Genomic DNA, 16076 nt, shown 5'->3' with positions numbered 1-16076 from the left:
GCACCTGCCTTTGGCTCAGGTCATGATCCCAGGGTCCTAGGATAGAGCCCCATGTCCAGCCTCCCTGTTCAGCAGGGACCCTGCTTCTCCCTCTGCCCTTCCCTCCCTGCTTGTTCTCTCTCTCTCTCTGTCTCAAATGAATAAATATAGCAAGGAAGGAAGGAGGGAAGGAAAGAAGGAAGGGAGGGAGGGAGGGAGGGAGGGGAAAGAAAAGAAAAAGAAAAAAAAACGAAGAAACTTTGCACATGCTCCTACCACTATGCCCACCCACCCACATGCACCTATGCCTATGCACTCTGCCTTCCTTCCTGTTACCATGGAAGAATTACCTCTCTTCTTATCTAAGGTCAACCCCTTACCTAGGAATAATATTCCATTCCTTTTAGCCTTCTAGGGAATATAACTCAGGCAATTTCCCCCCCTTTATATTGTATCATTTCCTCAGTGTACAAAGAGATGCTGAAATATCTCCCATCTTGGAGAGGAGGGATCCCAACCCTCAATCCCACATTCTCCTGCAGCACCCATTCCATTTATCTGCACCCCCACCCCCGCTCCCCTTTAAGTAAACTCAGAGACTTCTACATTGCTATCTCCAATTCCTCTCCTCCTATCCCCAAGTTCCCAACCACATGTCATTAGACTTTCACCCTCATCCTCCACCACTCCACTGAAACTACCAAAAGGATATCATGTTGTTTGGGGGTTCCCCTAAAGGACTCCATGTTGCTAAGATCACTGTCATTCTCAGTTTTCAGTCTTGGAGACAGCTGATCACTTGATCTTGGCATCCTTCCAGCATCCTCTTATTTTCTTTCTTCCTCACTAGGGGCTCTTAGCTTCCCCTGCTTGCTACTCTCCATTTCTCTGAGCTCTAATATAAAGGCCTCATCCTCTTCACTCCCTAGGTGAGCTCATCCAGCATACGGTCTTCAGTATCAAATTTCTCTAGCCCAGACTTTTCTCCTCAACTTCAGGGTCTGACAGACATCCAAAAGAAAATAATGAATTGGTGTTTGGCTAACAGGTATGTCAAACTTGACTTGTTTCAAAGCAAACACCTGTCTTCTTTCCCCAAACCTGCTGCGGTCCTACATATTTCCTTGGTTGACTGCAACAGCCTCCTAAGCGGTCTCCCTTGCCACCTCTGTCCCTGTGCAGTCTGTTTTCAACATAGGAGTTTGTCATCCTTTTTTTTTTTTTTAAAGATCTTATTTATTTGACAGAGAGAGAGAGTACAAGCAGGGGGAGCAGCAGAGGGAGAGGGAGTCCAGTGGGGCTCGATCCCAGGACCCTGGGATCATGACCTGAGCCAAACGCAGATGCTTAACTGACTGAGCCACCCAGGCACCCCAAGTTTGTCATCCTTTAAAGAGCTACGCAAAGTTTCTTTCAATGCCTCCAGTGGCTCAGCATCTAAGTAAATGCCAATCTTGACAAAGTCCTACAGTGTTCTCCTGTGGAAATCTAGCTTCCTGACTTCCATTTCCTGCCACTCTTCCCCCCTCACTCATTCCAGTCCTGCTGTCCCCAGTCTCAGGGCTTTTGTATTTGCTGTTCCCAATGTCTACAATAGCTGTTCTCCCAGATTACTACTTAGCCCACTCGGACACTCTCTTCAGGTCTTCCCTGATTGTTACCTTATCAGTCAGGCCTTCCCTAACCCTCCTCTCACCCCACCCCTGCAACAGAAAATACCACGACCACCCTCCACACCCCTGTATATCCTGTTCCTCTCCTCTGCTCTGGATTTCTCTAAAGCATCTACATACTATGTCTTTATCTATATATCTATACCTACATCTGCATTATTTGCTTGACTGTCCAAAGAACAGGACCTTTCTGTCTTTTCTATTGATTGCTGTTTCCCTAAAAACAGAGTGTGACACACAAAAAGGCAATCAGTAAACCTGCTGAATGAGTAAGTGAATTCTTCTCTTCAATTGCTGAAGGCAGGCTTTGGAAAAAAGGCTGAGAAGATAAACTCAATTCTCTAAGAGGGAAAAAAGGTGCTTCCAGGCACTTACCTGCTCCCCGACTGGGAGGGTCCCGGGCTGGGGGAGGTGGTCTATTACTCTGTAGTGACGGAGAGGCTGAGGTGGGTGGAGGAGGCGCTAGGCCTCTGACAGGCCCTGGTGTCTTCCTATGCAAAGAATTGTGTCTCTGTGGCAGCTCAGGGGCTGACTCATTAGTGGGACTGGAGGGTCCATTGGGAACCCCAGGAGGCTGGCGGTAAGGAGGAGGAGGAGGAGCCAGAGACTGGCCACTTGGTCCCGTCCTGATATTCACAGGGGAAGGAGGTGGTTTGACTGGGGGTGGAGCAGGAGGTCCCTCGCGACCAGGGTGCAGCCTTTGTCCAGGTGTGGGCGGCAAGGGTTTCTCTCTGTTGTAGGCTGGGGCTTTGCTGCTGTGCACAGGCAGAGGTGTTGGGGGTGCGTTGGCACGCCGCCCCGGGGGTGGTGGAGGAGGGGCAGAGGAGCTGTGCTTCATGCCTGTACTGCTGGTGGTATTAGGCCGAGAGAGGTCCGGTAACGAGGGTCTCTGCATCCGGGGCAGTTCCGGGAGTGAGGCTCGGTTGCTGTCTGTATCATCTTGAGGGCGCCCGCTGGCTGTAGACACTGGTGGCCTTGGGGCAGCAGCTCGAGAACTGGGGATTTGTAGGGCTGGCTTACCAGCTAGGTTCTCTACAAATACACCAGACAGCACTCAATCAACAGAGCTAGATACATGTTAGTACCTCTACTTCGCCCAGCCTTTTTAGTGTCACCTGCATGGTAGCAGGTTAAATGCCTGTAGAGTTCTGGATTTTAATCTGGTTTTAGGCTCAGGGCCCACTGACAAATACTGCTGATACAAGTTGAACACATTTTTCCTTAATTCCTCAGCTTTGGCTTTATTCTGCTCTGTAACTCCTCCCCTGCTTCTACTTCTCCTTCCTCCCACCTCTACCACATACCTTAACCCTAGATGACTCACTTGGGACTAGTCCGAAATTAACACACTTGAGAAATAGCCTAAGAAAGTACTGATCAGATACCTGAAACATCCTTGGCTCCCACAGGTCGGAGCTTCGGCACTCCCCCTTGGAAGAGACCTCCCTTGGGCTGCAGGGCAGCTGCTCCAGAGCCATAACCACCACTGTTTCCTTTCGGTTCTGGAAAGCATACCATTAGGGTTTTCACTTCACGTGCTGGGAGCTGGTGACCAAGTCAATCCTGAGGAGAAACCCTTCCTCTACTTGGGCTTTAATTTCCAAACATACCAATCTTGCTTTTGCATTAAAAAAAAATAATAAAAAAAAAAAAAAAAGGAAGGAAGGAAGGAAGAAAAGGCTAGGCCTCTCAGCTCCACATCTTCACGTGGAGATGAAACCCTTCACTGTGATGAAACAGAAAAAACAAAAGCAACAAGGAACCACACTTCCCTTATTTAAAAATGCAAAGAGAAAACCAGGATCAAGACAACTTCATCAGAGTTCTCTGGGCTCTCCTCTCCAAAACCCAGACGGTAAGGGGGCCAGGTACTTAGGGATCCAGGTATGAGCAAACTCTCCAGAGGCCTAACAGAATGGACACTTGTGGCAATTATAAAATCTTCACTAGCTTCAGCTTAGAGGTTTAGTAACATGATGGTCTCCTCAGAGAACAGCCAAGGATGTGCTCTGATGAGAGCACTAATTACAGCAGGAGTTGGGAATCTTCCCCCAGAGAATACATCCCAAAGGTCAAAAAGAAACCTCTAAGGTATTCAAAGAAAACTTTCCTAAAGAAAAAATTTTCCCACTCAAGGCCCAACAATAAAAATGACAGGCCAGCCAAGTCTCCGTGTCAGTCCTGGTGGCTCACTAAGAAATGAAGGTTAGACTCACTCTCAAGGATGGGAGCACTCCGATCATTAATGTTGGTCACTTTCTTCAGCTTGGTCCCTTTGCAGATGTCCTGTAAAAGGGCACCTCGATTCCGCTGTTCATCTCTACTCAGCTTGGGCTGCTCTGTGTTTGCCTAGAGGAAAAGGGGAGAAGGTAACTATTCATCCTAAATAGTTCCCTTTACTAGGAGCTTGGGATTAATACCTTAAACCAAGCTGGATTTCATTAATGCCCCTCTAACCTAATCAGATCCTACACCAAGTATCAGTACCAATGTGTGCTCTCATTCTTCTTCATCCTTTTTTTGTTGTGCCTTTTGTGAAGGGTTCAGGTCTCTCTCCTAGTCCACAGCTTCTGAAAGGAGGCCTTAACTGGAGCACTGCCTGGCTCAGTCAGTTAAAGGTCCAACTCTTGATTTCAACTCAGATCATGATCTTTGGGTCATGAGATCAAGCCCTACATCGGGCCCTGGGCGTGGAGCCTGCGTGGGATTTTCTCTCTCCCTCCCCATACTCCCCACCCCCCCACCCCGACTCTCTTTAAAAAAAAGCGGGGGGGGGGGCCTTAACTAATAGCTACTGAGTACCTGTGTGCGGGGCTTCTGTGGTAGAAGCTTTACATGTGTGAAGGCAAACACTGACTGAGTCCCTGCTAGGCCTCAGGCTAAGCATATTACTTCCATTATCTCATTTAAATCTTGAAATATTTTTATGAAAGAGGTATTATCATCATTACCCATTTGGAAAGTGCAAATAGTTGAACAGTGTCCTAAGGCCATGCACCCAGTAAACAGTAAAGCAAGGATCCCAACCCAGACAGTTGACTCTAAAATGCCTACCTTATCTCAACTAACAGACCTCATTGCTTCCCTATTATCTCCTGAACAATGTTACAAAGTAGACCATATTGGGGCGCCTGAGTGGCTCAGTGGCTTAGATGTCCGAGTCCTGGTTTCAGCTCAGGTCATGATCTCGGGGTTGTGAGATCAAGCCCCATGGCATGCTCCACACTCAGTGTGGAGTCCGCTTGTCCCTCTTCCTCTGCGCCTCCTCCTGCTTGTATGCACAAACTCTCTCTCAAATAAATAAGTAAATAAAAATATTTTAAAAATAAAGTAAAATAAAAGAAAATAACCCATATTACCCTCATTCCAAAGATGAGGAAATGGAGGTTTAGAAAACTTAATGTCACATGATTAGTAAATGCAGAGCTGTTCTGATTGTGTCAAAGCCCATGCCTTTCCCACTTACCCTATGGTCTCTTCCAACATCATATCTCTTTTTGAGTTCTTCGCCCTCCACCTACCTCTTAAATGCCTATCCTCAGCCTCCATCTAAATCTCCCTGAGCAAGCTCAACCAGTCACAGGGCTTGAATACCGCTGAAAAACCCAAGTATCTCCAATCTTTACATCTCGTCGCCACTCCTGGCCCTGGGTTTCACACCCCTATGTGCCAATGTCTACAGGACATCTCAAAGTGAATATCCCACATGTACTGAAAATGTAACACATCATACCGTGTACCTTACACAATTTTTAAATGTAGAGGTTTTTAAATTAACCACACAGTGGAATTTTTTGGAAACCATTAAAAAATGATCTTAAAATCCATCTGGAAGATTAAGTATAGTAGAAAAACTAAGAGAATGGAACTAGTACCAACAAAAGCTAGGACCAACTATAACAGGAGCACAGGGCCAGACAGCTAGATAAATGAACAAAACACAAAGTTCATAAACAAACCTACATCTATATAAGAAATAATAAAAGTGAGGGTACTTGGCTGGTTCAGTCAGTGAAGCATCTGCCTTTGCCTCAGGTCATGATCCCGGGGTCCTGGGATCAAGGCCTGTGTCAGGCTCCCTGCTCAATAGGGAGTCTTCTTCTCCCTCTCCCTCCGACCCTCCCCTCTGCCTATGTTGTCACTAGTTCTCTCTCTCTCTCCCTTTCAAATGAATAAATTAAAAAAATCTTAAAAAGAAGAGAAAGAAATAATAAAAGTATTTCAGCAGTGCAGAAGGCACAGATCATTAAATATAAGCTACCAATAACAACTGGCTAAGTTGTGGAGAAAACACAAGTTAAATCCTACCTTATAGCTTACTCTCAAATTCTAGTTGAGTTATAAAATGTAAACATCAAAAAAACAAAAACAAAACAAAACAAAAAAAAACCCAAAGAAGTAACCAAATGAAAAAAGCAGGTAAGGGGAAGGACATGACAACTAAAATATAGGGAAAGACTAGAAGACTTATTTATTTTAAGTTATTTACTTAGGAATATAATAAGCAGATGACAAACTAGAAGGAAAAAAATCATCTGACACACAAAGTCAGTGTCCTAACTCTATACAGCATTAACATAAAGATGACTTATAAATCTACAGGATAATAACCAAAGGATATAAACACTGTGTAAAAGAAATCCTCAAGCCAGCAAATACGGAAAAAAAATTAAAAATGTAGGCTAAAACACAGTATCATTATTTACCAATGAAACTGGCTAAAGTTGGAATTGTAACAGGAGACTGCTTAGCTTCATGAAGGCAGGGTCCACTGACAATTGTATGCTGCCTAGCACACGGGGGATACTCAAAAAAAATGTGTAGAATACATAACTATCTTATGGTGGTCATAAGGATTCAGGGGAACAGGTACTCTTTTGTATTATCCAGAGGAAGGTAAATAGTATGATCTTTCCAGAAAGAAGTTTATGTATCAAACACCCTTTTCCTCCTTCCACCTTTTCTTTTTCTTTTGAGAGAGACCCCGGGGAGGGGCAGAAGGATAGTGAGAGAAGGTATCTTAAGCAGGCTCCACACCAAATGCAGAGCCCGACACGGGGCTGGATCTCACCACCCTGAGATCATGACCTGAGCTGAAACCAAGAGATGGTTTAACTGACTGATGGCTTAACTGACTGATCCACCCAGGCGTCCCTTGTATCAAACTTTAAAAAGTCTACACAAGAATTCTATCTAGGAATTAACTTTAAGAAAACAACTAGAAAAGTACACAAAGATGTTATTAATAGCATAAAACTATCTAAAAATAATATAAAAGATCAATCAAAAGGAATACTGATGGCATAAGCACAGAAGGGAATGCCAGTTAAGCTCTTAAAGATGTGTAAGTTAAGTGTCTTTAGATAGCAAATGTTTGACACAATCAAGTAAAAAAAATTACAAAACAAAACATTTAACAAGATTAAAACAGAACCTATCTCACAGGGTAGTTTTGAAAATTAAATGAAACAACACTTTTCAAGAACTTAGCACAGTGCCTGGTGCTCAATAAGCAGTAGTTGTACTGAAAGAAAAAAAGGTACATACATACCAAATGTTTCCAGAAGGATATATGCTAATATCAACAAAAGTTAATTTGGGGTAATAATTCTTTTTTTTTTCTTTTTTAAAGATTTTACTTATTTGACAGAGAGAGAGATAGCAAGAGAGGAAACACAAGCAGGGGGAGTGGGAGAGGGAGCAGCAGTCCTCCTGCTGAGCAGGGAGCCTGATGTAGGGCTCAATCGCAGGACCCTGGGGTCATGACCTGAGCTGAAGACAGATGCTTAACTACTGAGCCACCCAAGTGCCCCTTGGGTAGTAATTCTTTGTATTTATTTGAATTTTCTAGTTTTCCTATAATAAATATGTAAAACATAAAATATTAATAAAGATTAATTATTAATAGCTTAATATTTTCTATTTTTATTGGCATTCTCTAATCTCTGACACATTTTTAGTACAGTAAAAATGATGTAAGAAGCCATTCACGATGTATTAACAACTAAGAGCAGATTAGAACTCATAACATAGCAGTGCTGGTGGTGGGGGGAGGGGGAGAAAAAAAATCAGTAGGTACATATGGCACAGCCTCCTTTTTATAAAAAGTAGGAGATAAAAGGAAGGAAGGAGGAGGGGCGCCTGGGTGGCTCCGTCATGAAGTATCTGCCTTCAGCTCAGGTCATGATCTCAGGGTCCTGGGATGGAGCCCTGCATCAGGCTCCTGGCTTAGTCAGAAGCCTGCTTCTCCCTCTCCCACTCCTCCTGCTGTTCCCTCTCTTGCTGTGTCTCTGTCAAATAAATAAATTAATTAAGTAAATAAAACCTTTAAAAAAAAAAAGGAAGAAGGGAGCTGAAGGATATACACAAAACTATTATGAATGGCAGGATTACAGATAATTGGCTCCTTTATGCTAATCCACAGTTCATAAAGCTTTTTTTTTTTTTTTTTAAAGTAAATTCTATGCCCACTGCGGGACTCAAACTCACAACTTTGAGATCAAGAGTCCCATGCTCTACAGAATGAGCCAGACAGGTGCCCCAACCATAGTTCATAAATTTCTTGAATATATTACTTTTGCAAAGAGAAAATTATTAAAACATTATTCAACATCTCTAAAATTGAGTTCACATCCTCCTCCACAAACCTCGCTTTGTAAATGGCACCATCATTCAATCTCCCAAACTACAGTTGTTCCAACCTCCTTCCTCTTCCTTGCATCAGTCACCAACTCTGTAAGATTTTACTTTCTAAGTGTCTCTTGTAGACCTCTCTCCCATCCTTATGGCCTTAGTGCAAACTCTCAGATTTTCAGCTGTAACAGGCTTCTACCTGTGAGTCTTGACTTCCCTGCCTCCAGCCTCAACCCCAAACCACTTCCACACTGTGAAGGATGACCTTTCTAACACACACCCTGTCAGGTGACTCCTGCTGCTGAAAATACACTACCTTCCCATCACTGTCTGGAGGAAAAGCCAAAACCCTCAGCCTTTGCCTCTGGCTTCATCTCCCACCAGGCCTCTCAAGCAATGATCCAATCCTGGGTATGCTTTCCCACAAATCAGTACCCTTTCATTCTACTTCCTCAATACCAAGTGCCTGCCCTCCCTCTTCTCCTTCTGGCTAAACACTACTCATATAGTTTAAAACTCTGCTCAAGTATCACTTCACAGCTCGAAGACTTCTCTGACTGCCTTCACTCCCTCCAGACAATACTGAGGCATGCTTCTTTGTGGCCTCATTTATTCCCTCATATATTTCCATGCATAGCATGGAATTTCCCTGTTGACTTGTCTATCTCGCCCATTGCACCAGAAGCCTTTGAAGGCCAAAACGGTCTCATTTCTGGGCAATGATACTACAGATTATTTTTATTTGCTTCTTTTTCTTATCTGCATGTTTTGCCTCTCTTTAATTATATAAATAAAGCTTGTTGGGAAAGACTTGAGAAATATTAAAGTTTAGAGTAAAATTATCTGGATTTTCTAAGTTCTATGCCTAATCAAGTCTCTGATAGTAAGCCCCAACAAAAGGCTACTGAGTAAATGACTAAGACAGCATGATACAGGGCATCATCAGAAGAGATCCATGGATATATTTTGGGTCCTTGAATCCCACTATAACCAAAGCAGCTCTGCTTTTATCTACTGCACTTATTGGGCTTCCATATAAAATTTCATCCAGAAAGGGGGTTCATATATATCCTCAAACAAAATGTCTAAAAACAGGAACTTAGAGAAAAAACCAAGTTGGCAGACCTGAACTTCTAAAATAAATTAGCTAGGCAAGTCGCTTTTCCTCTTTAAGGCAGTACTTCTCATCTGTTAAATAACAATCCCCCCGCCCCCCTCCCCCCACCAAGGTATTCATTCCCTAAAGTTCCTTTCACTTCTAAATTTTACAAAACTGAATAAAGCAGGGGCATCTGGTTGGTTCAGTCAGTAAAGCATGCAACTCTTGATCTTGGGGTGTGAGTTCAAGCCCCACTTGGGTGTAGAGACTACTTAAAAATAAAATCTTAAGGGGCATCTGGGTGGCTCAGTTGTTAAGCGTCTGCCTTCGGCTCAGGTCATGATCCCAGGGTCCTGAGATTGAGTCCAGCATCAGGCTCCTTGCTCAGAGGGGAGCATGCTTCTCCCTCTCCCACTCCCCCTGCTTGTGTTCCTTCTCTCGTTCTCTGTCAAATAAATAAATAAAATCTTTAAAAACAAACAAACAAATAAATAAATAAAATCTTAAGGGGTCCGTGGGTGGCTCTGTCAGTTAATTGCCCAGCTCGATTTTGGCTCAGAGTCACGAGACCGAGCCCTGTGTCAGGCTCTGTGCTCACAGCATAGTCTGCTTAAGATTCTCTGCCTCCATCTGCCCCTCCCCCTACGCTCTCTCTCAAAACAAATAAATAAAATCTTAAATAAATAAATAAAATCTTAAATAAATAAATAAAAATAAAATGAAGTAAAATCTTAAAAAAAAAAAAATAGAGCGATAAAGCACCCAGGTTGCTTCTTTCTCATGTGACACCAGATATCACAATCCACATACAGTAAAAGTGGTTGCCACCTTGGTTCAGAAGCCACACTGCTTTTCCCTCCCATTATTAAACCTTTAAGTCTTCTTAATAGTATTTTCCAGGAACTCTTTTTTTTGATGGGCTGGTAGACTTCACAGACTTGGCTTTAGGATGAACTGGTTTGGAGGAGACGAGAAGGAGATGAAACAGTAGCAAGAAACAACCACTAGGATTTGCCGTCCCTTTCCTCAATGATGCCAGAGAAATGCTGTACTGACCTTTATAGAACAAACAGTTTTAGGGGCAAAAGACTAGTTCCTACTCTGATGTAACCTGACCAAAGCTCCATTTAGACTGAACCAGACCAAGAAAACAAGATAAGCCATTAAAGTCCCAGGAGTACCTCTCAGAAATCAGAACTAGTTAATGAAGAGAGACTTTACTTATTCTGTTTCTACACCACGTATCTTTGAGTACAGTACGTCTTACACCATGAAGCCCTATCCATTAAGGTTTTGAGATACCCAGGTGCGAAGACTACCTACCTGATTAAAAGTGGGAGGCGGAGGAGGACCAGGGGGCGGTGGAGGGGGTGGAGGAATTGGCATCCTTGCCCTGCTCGCAGTTGGCACTGCTTTCTTTCCGTTTTACTTTGCAGCTTTAGGTCACTCATATACCTGCAAATGAAATGGAAATTCAATGAGGACAACTCTGCCATTAGAGACACCCAGGAAAATTAGAAGACTGGGCATGACATGAAGGAGAAACTCATCCCCTAGTTCCTCTGTGATAGTAGTCCAGGGCTTGATGAACTTTTTTGGTAAATGACCAGATAATAAATATTAATACTGGGGCACCAGAGGGGCTCAGTCTGACTCTGGATTTTTGGCTCAGGTCATGAACTCAGGGTTGTGAGATCGAGCCCCACATCAGACTCTGCGCTGGGTGTGGAGCCTGCTTAAGGTTCTCTCTCTCTCCCTCTGCGCCTCTCCCTCCCTCCTAAAAAAAATAGTATTTTAGGCTTTACAGGCCATATACAGTCTCTGTCACATTTTAATCTTTGATTTGTTTTGACATTTTCAAAAACTATTTTGAAAATGTCAAAACAAATCAAAGAATAAATCAAAGAATAAGCTTTATTTTTGAAAGTAGTTTCAGGTTCACAGCAAAACTTAGCAGAAAAGTGCAAAAAGATAACCCATATGTACTCCTGTTGCCCCTGCACACACACATACACAGCCTCTCCCACTATCTACATCCTGCGGTTGGACATTTGATACAATCGCTACCTCATTACCACCCAAAGTCCATAGTTTACATTAGGGCTTACTCTTGCCAACCTCTATTTTGTATGTTTGGACAACTACATGTTGTAGCGTCATACAGAATAGCTTCACTGCCCTAAAATATCTATGCTCTGCCTATTTATCCCTCCTTTCCCCTCTGATCCTTTTTACTGTCCCCAGTTTCCTCTTTTCCAGAATGTCGCATGGTTGGAATCATATAATATGCAGCCTTTTTCAGATTGGTTTCTTTCAATGAGTAGGACACGTTTAAGTTTCCTCCATGCCTTTTCGTGGCTTGACAGCTCCTTTCATTTTAGTGCTGAGTAATATTCCATTGTCTGGAGGTACAACAGTTTATTTATCCATTCACCTACTGAAGGACATCTTGGTTACTTCCAAGTTTTAACAATTATGAATAATGCTGTTAAAAATACTCCTGTGCAGGTTTTTGTGGGAACATAAATTTTGGCTCATCTGAGTAAGTACCACTGATTGTGACTGCCAGATCCTATGGTAAGAGTTACACTGTATATAAAATAAGCCAAACTGTCTTCCAAGTGGTTGTAAGGTTCTGCATTCCCACCAGCAATGAAGGAGAGTTCTTGCTGCTGCACATCCTTGCCAGCATTGGTGTTGTCAGTGTGGTAGAATTTGACCATTCTAGTAGGTCTGTAGTAGTGCAATCTCACTGTTTTAATTTTTCAATTCTCTGATGACATATGAAGTTGAACTTCTTTTCATATGCTTACTTCCCATCTGTATATTTTCTTCAGTGAGGTGTCTGTTTAGGTCTTTTGCAGTTTTCAATATGACTGTTTTCTTGTTGTTGAGTTTTAAGAATTCTTTGTCTGTTTTGGATACCAATCCTTTATCAGCTATGTCTTTTGCAAATATCTTCTCCCACTACATGGCCCGTCTTCTCATTCTCTGGACTTTTACATTTTAAAACTACATTTTTACATTTTAAAAATGTAAAACATTCATAGTTCATGGGCATTATAAAAACAAACCATGGACCAGATCTGACTGGTGGGCCATAGTTTACTGACTCCTAGTATAGTCACATTCTTGGAATCTGATCAGAGCATAAATACCATGTGAGAATTTAGCTACTTATCAGGCCACAAAAAAAATCACGCAACCAAACAAACAAAAAAACTATAGCTGTCCTCCTGTCATAGTCTGTAAGTGATCCTCACTTTACAAATGAGACTAAAACCAGAGAACTCTCTTGCCCTAAGACATTAAAGTAGGGGGCAAAAATAAAACTAAATGTCAAGAACAGTAATTCACCCAAAAAGCTATTCCAAGGGAATCCCACTTCTTGACAGCCCTACCCCCCTCAAAAAATCAAAGCCAAAATAACATTATCACTGGGAGTGCAACTTACAGATGACAAGAAAGGTTCAAGACAGGGTAATCAACTTCACAAATTAATCCAGGGAAGAACTGCTTCCAAGCAAGGTGATTAATGAGATTAGGACACAGGAAATCTCACAGGTAGCCCCTAGCACAGATGAAAGACCACGTGTACCAAGCCAAGCCTAAAAGATAGAACCGACATGGCAATCTGCTGAGGAAGTTTGGTTCTGAACTCTACACAGGTGATCAAAATTTCCCTGTGAATAAAGGAGTACCCACTTCAACATTTCCCTCAATGCTCCCAAAACCATTTAAACACTTTCTCAATGATGAACAGAAAGAGCAAATATTCCAAAGGTTCTAAAAACCCAGAACCTTTAGAGGCAGGTAGAATTTGATCAGAAACACAACTGTGAGGCCTTCACAATCCCAACCCTTCCAATAATACCACTATAAGCTGGGTGCCCAACAGAGCTTTTTGCTCCAATCACAAAGAACTAGACAACAGACTCTGGACAACTAGACTTTGGCTAGATGGCTCCCATGGGGAATGATGTCTGAACTCACTTCACAAATTGAGCAGCTGACCATCCTTTAAGGAAAATACCTCCCCGATGTCTGGTTTCAAAGCTAAGTTTAGTTTTTCTTTGCCAGGAATCTAACACACTAGACTTTAAAAACTGATCAAAATAGGAGCACCTGAGTGGCTCAGTCAGTTAAGTGTCTGCCTTTGACTCAGGTCATGATCTCAGAGTCCTGGGATAGAGCCATGCTTCTCCCCATCCTGTTGCCACTTCTCCCACCTCATGGTCTTTCTCTCTCTCAAATAAATAAAATCTTAAGAAATAAAAAAAAAACTGGGGCACCTGGGTGTGTTAAAGCCTCTGCCTTCAGCTCAGGTCATGATCCCAGGGTCCTGGGATCAAGCCCTGCACTGGGCTCTCTGCTCAGCAAGGAGCCTGCTTCCCCCTCTCTCTCTGCCTGCATCTCTGCCTACTTGTAATCTGTTTGTCAAATAAATAAATAAATCTTTAAAAAAAAAAAAAAAGAAAGAAAAAAACTGATCAAAATAGTAAATCTTCATGATCGATCTATAATGGAGGAGCATGCAAATTTAAAATAAAAGGAAGATATAGAGAAAAATAAAAAACTTTCTTCTGTTTGAATTATCTGGGTTCATTCTGACAGTTACACCAAAGCACTTTTTTTTTTTTTTAAAGATTTTATTTATTTTTTTGACAGAGAGAAATCACAAGTAGGCAGAGAGGCAAGCAGAGAGAGAGAGAGGAGGAAGCAGGCTCCCTGCAGAGCAGAGAGCCCGATGTGGTGCTTGATCCCAGGACCCTGAGATCATGACCTGAGCTGAAGGCAGAGGCTTAACCCACTGAGCCACCCAGGCACCCCACCAAAGCACCTTTTTAAAAAGCTAGCAGAGGGGCACGCAGGTAGCTCAGTCGTTCAAGCATCTGACTTCAGCTCAGGTCATGATCTCAGGGTCCTGAGATGGAGACCTTTGTCGGGTTCCATGCTCAGCAAGCAATCTGCTTATCCCTTTCCCTTTCCCTCTCCCCCTTCTCTACCTCTTGTGTGCTCTTTAAATCTTTAAAAATAAATAAATAAATAAATAAATAATAAAAAAACTAGCAGAAAACAATAGGAAAAATAATAATCTATCCAGAAACAAACATTTTCAACTAATTCCAGTCACCTCAGTTCCTGTCTTTTCTGAGTTTCCAGTTCTACCTACCTTTGCCATTGCCAGGACTGAAACGGTTTCCAAGAATGAGTAGGAAAAGAGATTCAGGTAAGTCCCTAATTCTTTTCTTATCCACAGGTGATCCAACCTATATGCTACAAAGTAAGAAACCACTTAGAAGAACAACCTTATGCCTAACAGTGAGCACCGTTAATAAGGCAAAACAGTAATTCTCTAGCAAGGCAAATCTTTTTTTTTTTTTTAAGCAATCTACTGGAAAAGACCACTAATATATTACACAGTTACAGATGCCTTCTTAAAGTAGGTTCAATTCAAACTCTAATTTCAAAACAGATGCACTAAAACAAACAAACAAAAAACACAAAACCCACCATTAATGGACAGGCTTTCATGCTAACAACCAGCAGTGCTTCTCAAGCTTTCTTCTGCCTCCACAAAGGCTGCATGAGTGACATGCTCCTATTGGTGACACTGTGTATACAATGATACAGTATGGTAGAGGATCACTGCTTCCCATTTTACAGATAAGGACACTAAAGCTCCAGAAGTGGGTGCAATTGCATGCATGCCCACTAGAGAAGAGAATGATCTAAGGGCAACTGCCCAAGATCATTCTGGAGTAAACTGCAGAATTAGGACTCAAATCTAGATCTTCTGATCCCCTGCTATTTCACTAATCACCACAAAAAAACATTTGTGATGGAAATTGGTTTGGTATAGCAATTTCCTACTATTTTCACCAAATGAAAATTCAACCTACCCCAAATTTTTATTTTATTAGTAGAATATAAACAGCTCTGTGTTTCCTAAGAGCAGCCCAACTTCAGTAAATTTACATTAATACAACATTCCTTCTGCTGCAAATCCCCAAAACCTTTATTCAAACCAATTTAATATTGATACAGTCACTAATCCAAAGCAAAGGGTCTGCTTTGAAAACTACTTTTAGTTAAAAACAAGCAAACCAAAAACACTCATAAAGTTTTATAAAAGAATGAAAAAATATTTTTTTTAAAGTAGGCTCCATGGCCAGCATGGAGCCCAACGCAGGGCTTGACCTCACAACCCTGAGATCAAGACCTGAGCTGAGATCAAGAGTCGGACATATAACCAACTGAGCCACCCAGGCACGCCACAGAATGACAAATTTTGTGACCAACTACTTTTAATCAAAGGACAAATTCAGGCTTTCAGGAAGCACTGTGTACTGAAATTTTTAAAAAGTAACATTTCTGAGATTAAACCTAAGAAGAAAGAAAAGGGTTCTTTACAGAATTTTAAGTCTTTCCTTTTTGATCTTTTAAATTAGAACTACAAACCTCACCATCTGTGTTCTTCAGAGACCTTGATTTTCAGAAATATTGTGAGGCTGCCTCCAGCTCAGCAACACACCAATTCTCATTCCCCTCTTAAGCCCTTCTATCTTAGAAACCATGATGGAATAAGCTTTTCACATTCTCAGGAGTCAGTTTCTTTGAAAGCAAGATCAGAGAGCATTATTTCATATCTTCCTAATGTCAAATTTATCACAGAATTCAGAGACGTCTTC

The 16076-nt window shown here is 42.1% G+C and overlaps 1 protein-coding gene across 5 annotated transcripts in view; it reads right to left on the bottom strand.

Moving 5' to 3' along the window:
• The window catches only part of WIPF2 (WAS/WASL interacting protein family member 2), a 43441-nt gene that overhangs the window by 7976 nt on the left and 19389 nt on the right, over positions 1 to 16076 (bottom strand). For 4 of the 5 annotated variants that reach the window (XM_032871565.1, XM_032871563.1, XM_032871560.1 and 1 more), the window contains 4 exons: positions 10708 to 10839; positions 3869 to 4001; positions 3038 to 3154; positions 2028 to 2684 (listed from right to left, as the gene is read on the bottom strand). In XM_032871565.1, the coding sequence (XP_032727456.1) occupies positions 2028 to 2684; positions 3038 to 3154; positions 3869 to 4001; positions 10708 to 10770 (970 nt within the window). In that variant the 5' untranslated portion in view covers positions 10771 to 10839. Of the gene's footprint in view, positions 1 to 2027; positions 2685 to 3037; positions 3155 to 3868; positions 4002 to 10707; positions 10840 to 15846; positions 16000 to 16076 lie in introns of all 5 variants that reach the window. The other variant, XM_032871564.1, reaches the window with a different exon arrangement.

The sequence above is a fragment of the Lontra canadensis genome, unplaced genomic scaffold (assembly GCF_010015895.1).
Source record: "Lontra canadensis isolate GAN:19392208 unplaced genomic scaffold, GSC_riverotter_1.0 scaffold43, whole genome shotgun sequence".
Taxonomy (NCBI): Eukaryota; Metazoa; Chordata; class Mammalia; order Carnivora; family Mustelidae; genus Lontra; species Lontra canadensis.
The sequence above is the reverse complement of the archived record's forward strand: the minus strand, read 5'-3'. Positions and strand labels throughout refer to the sequence as shown.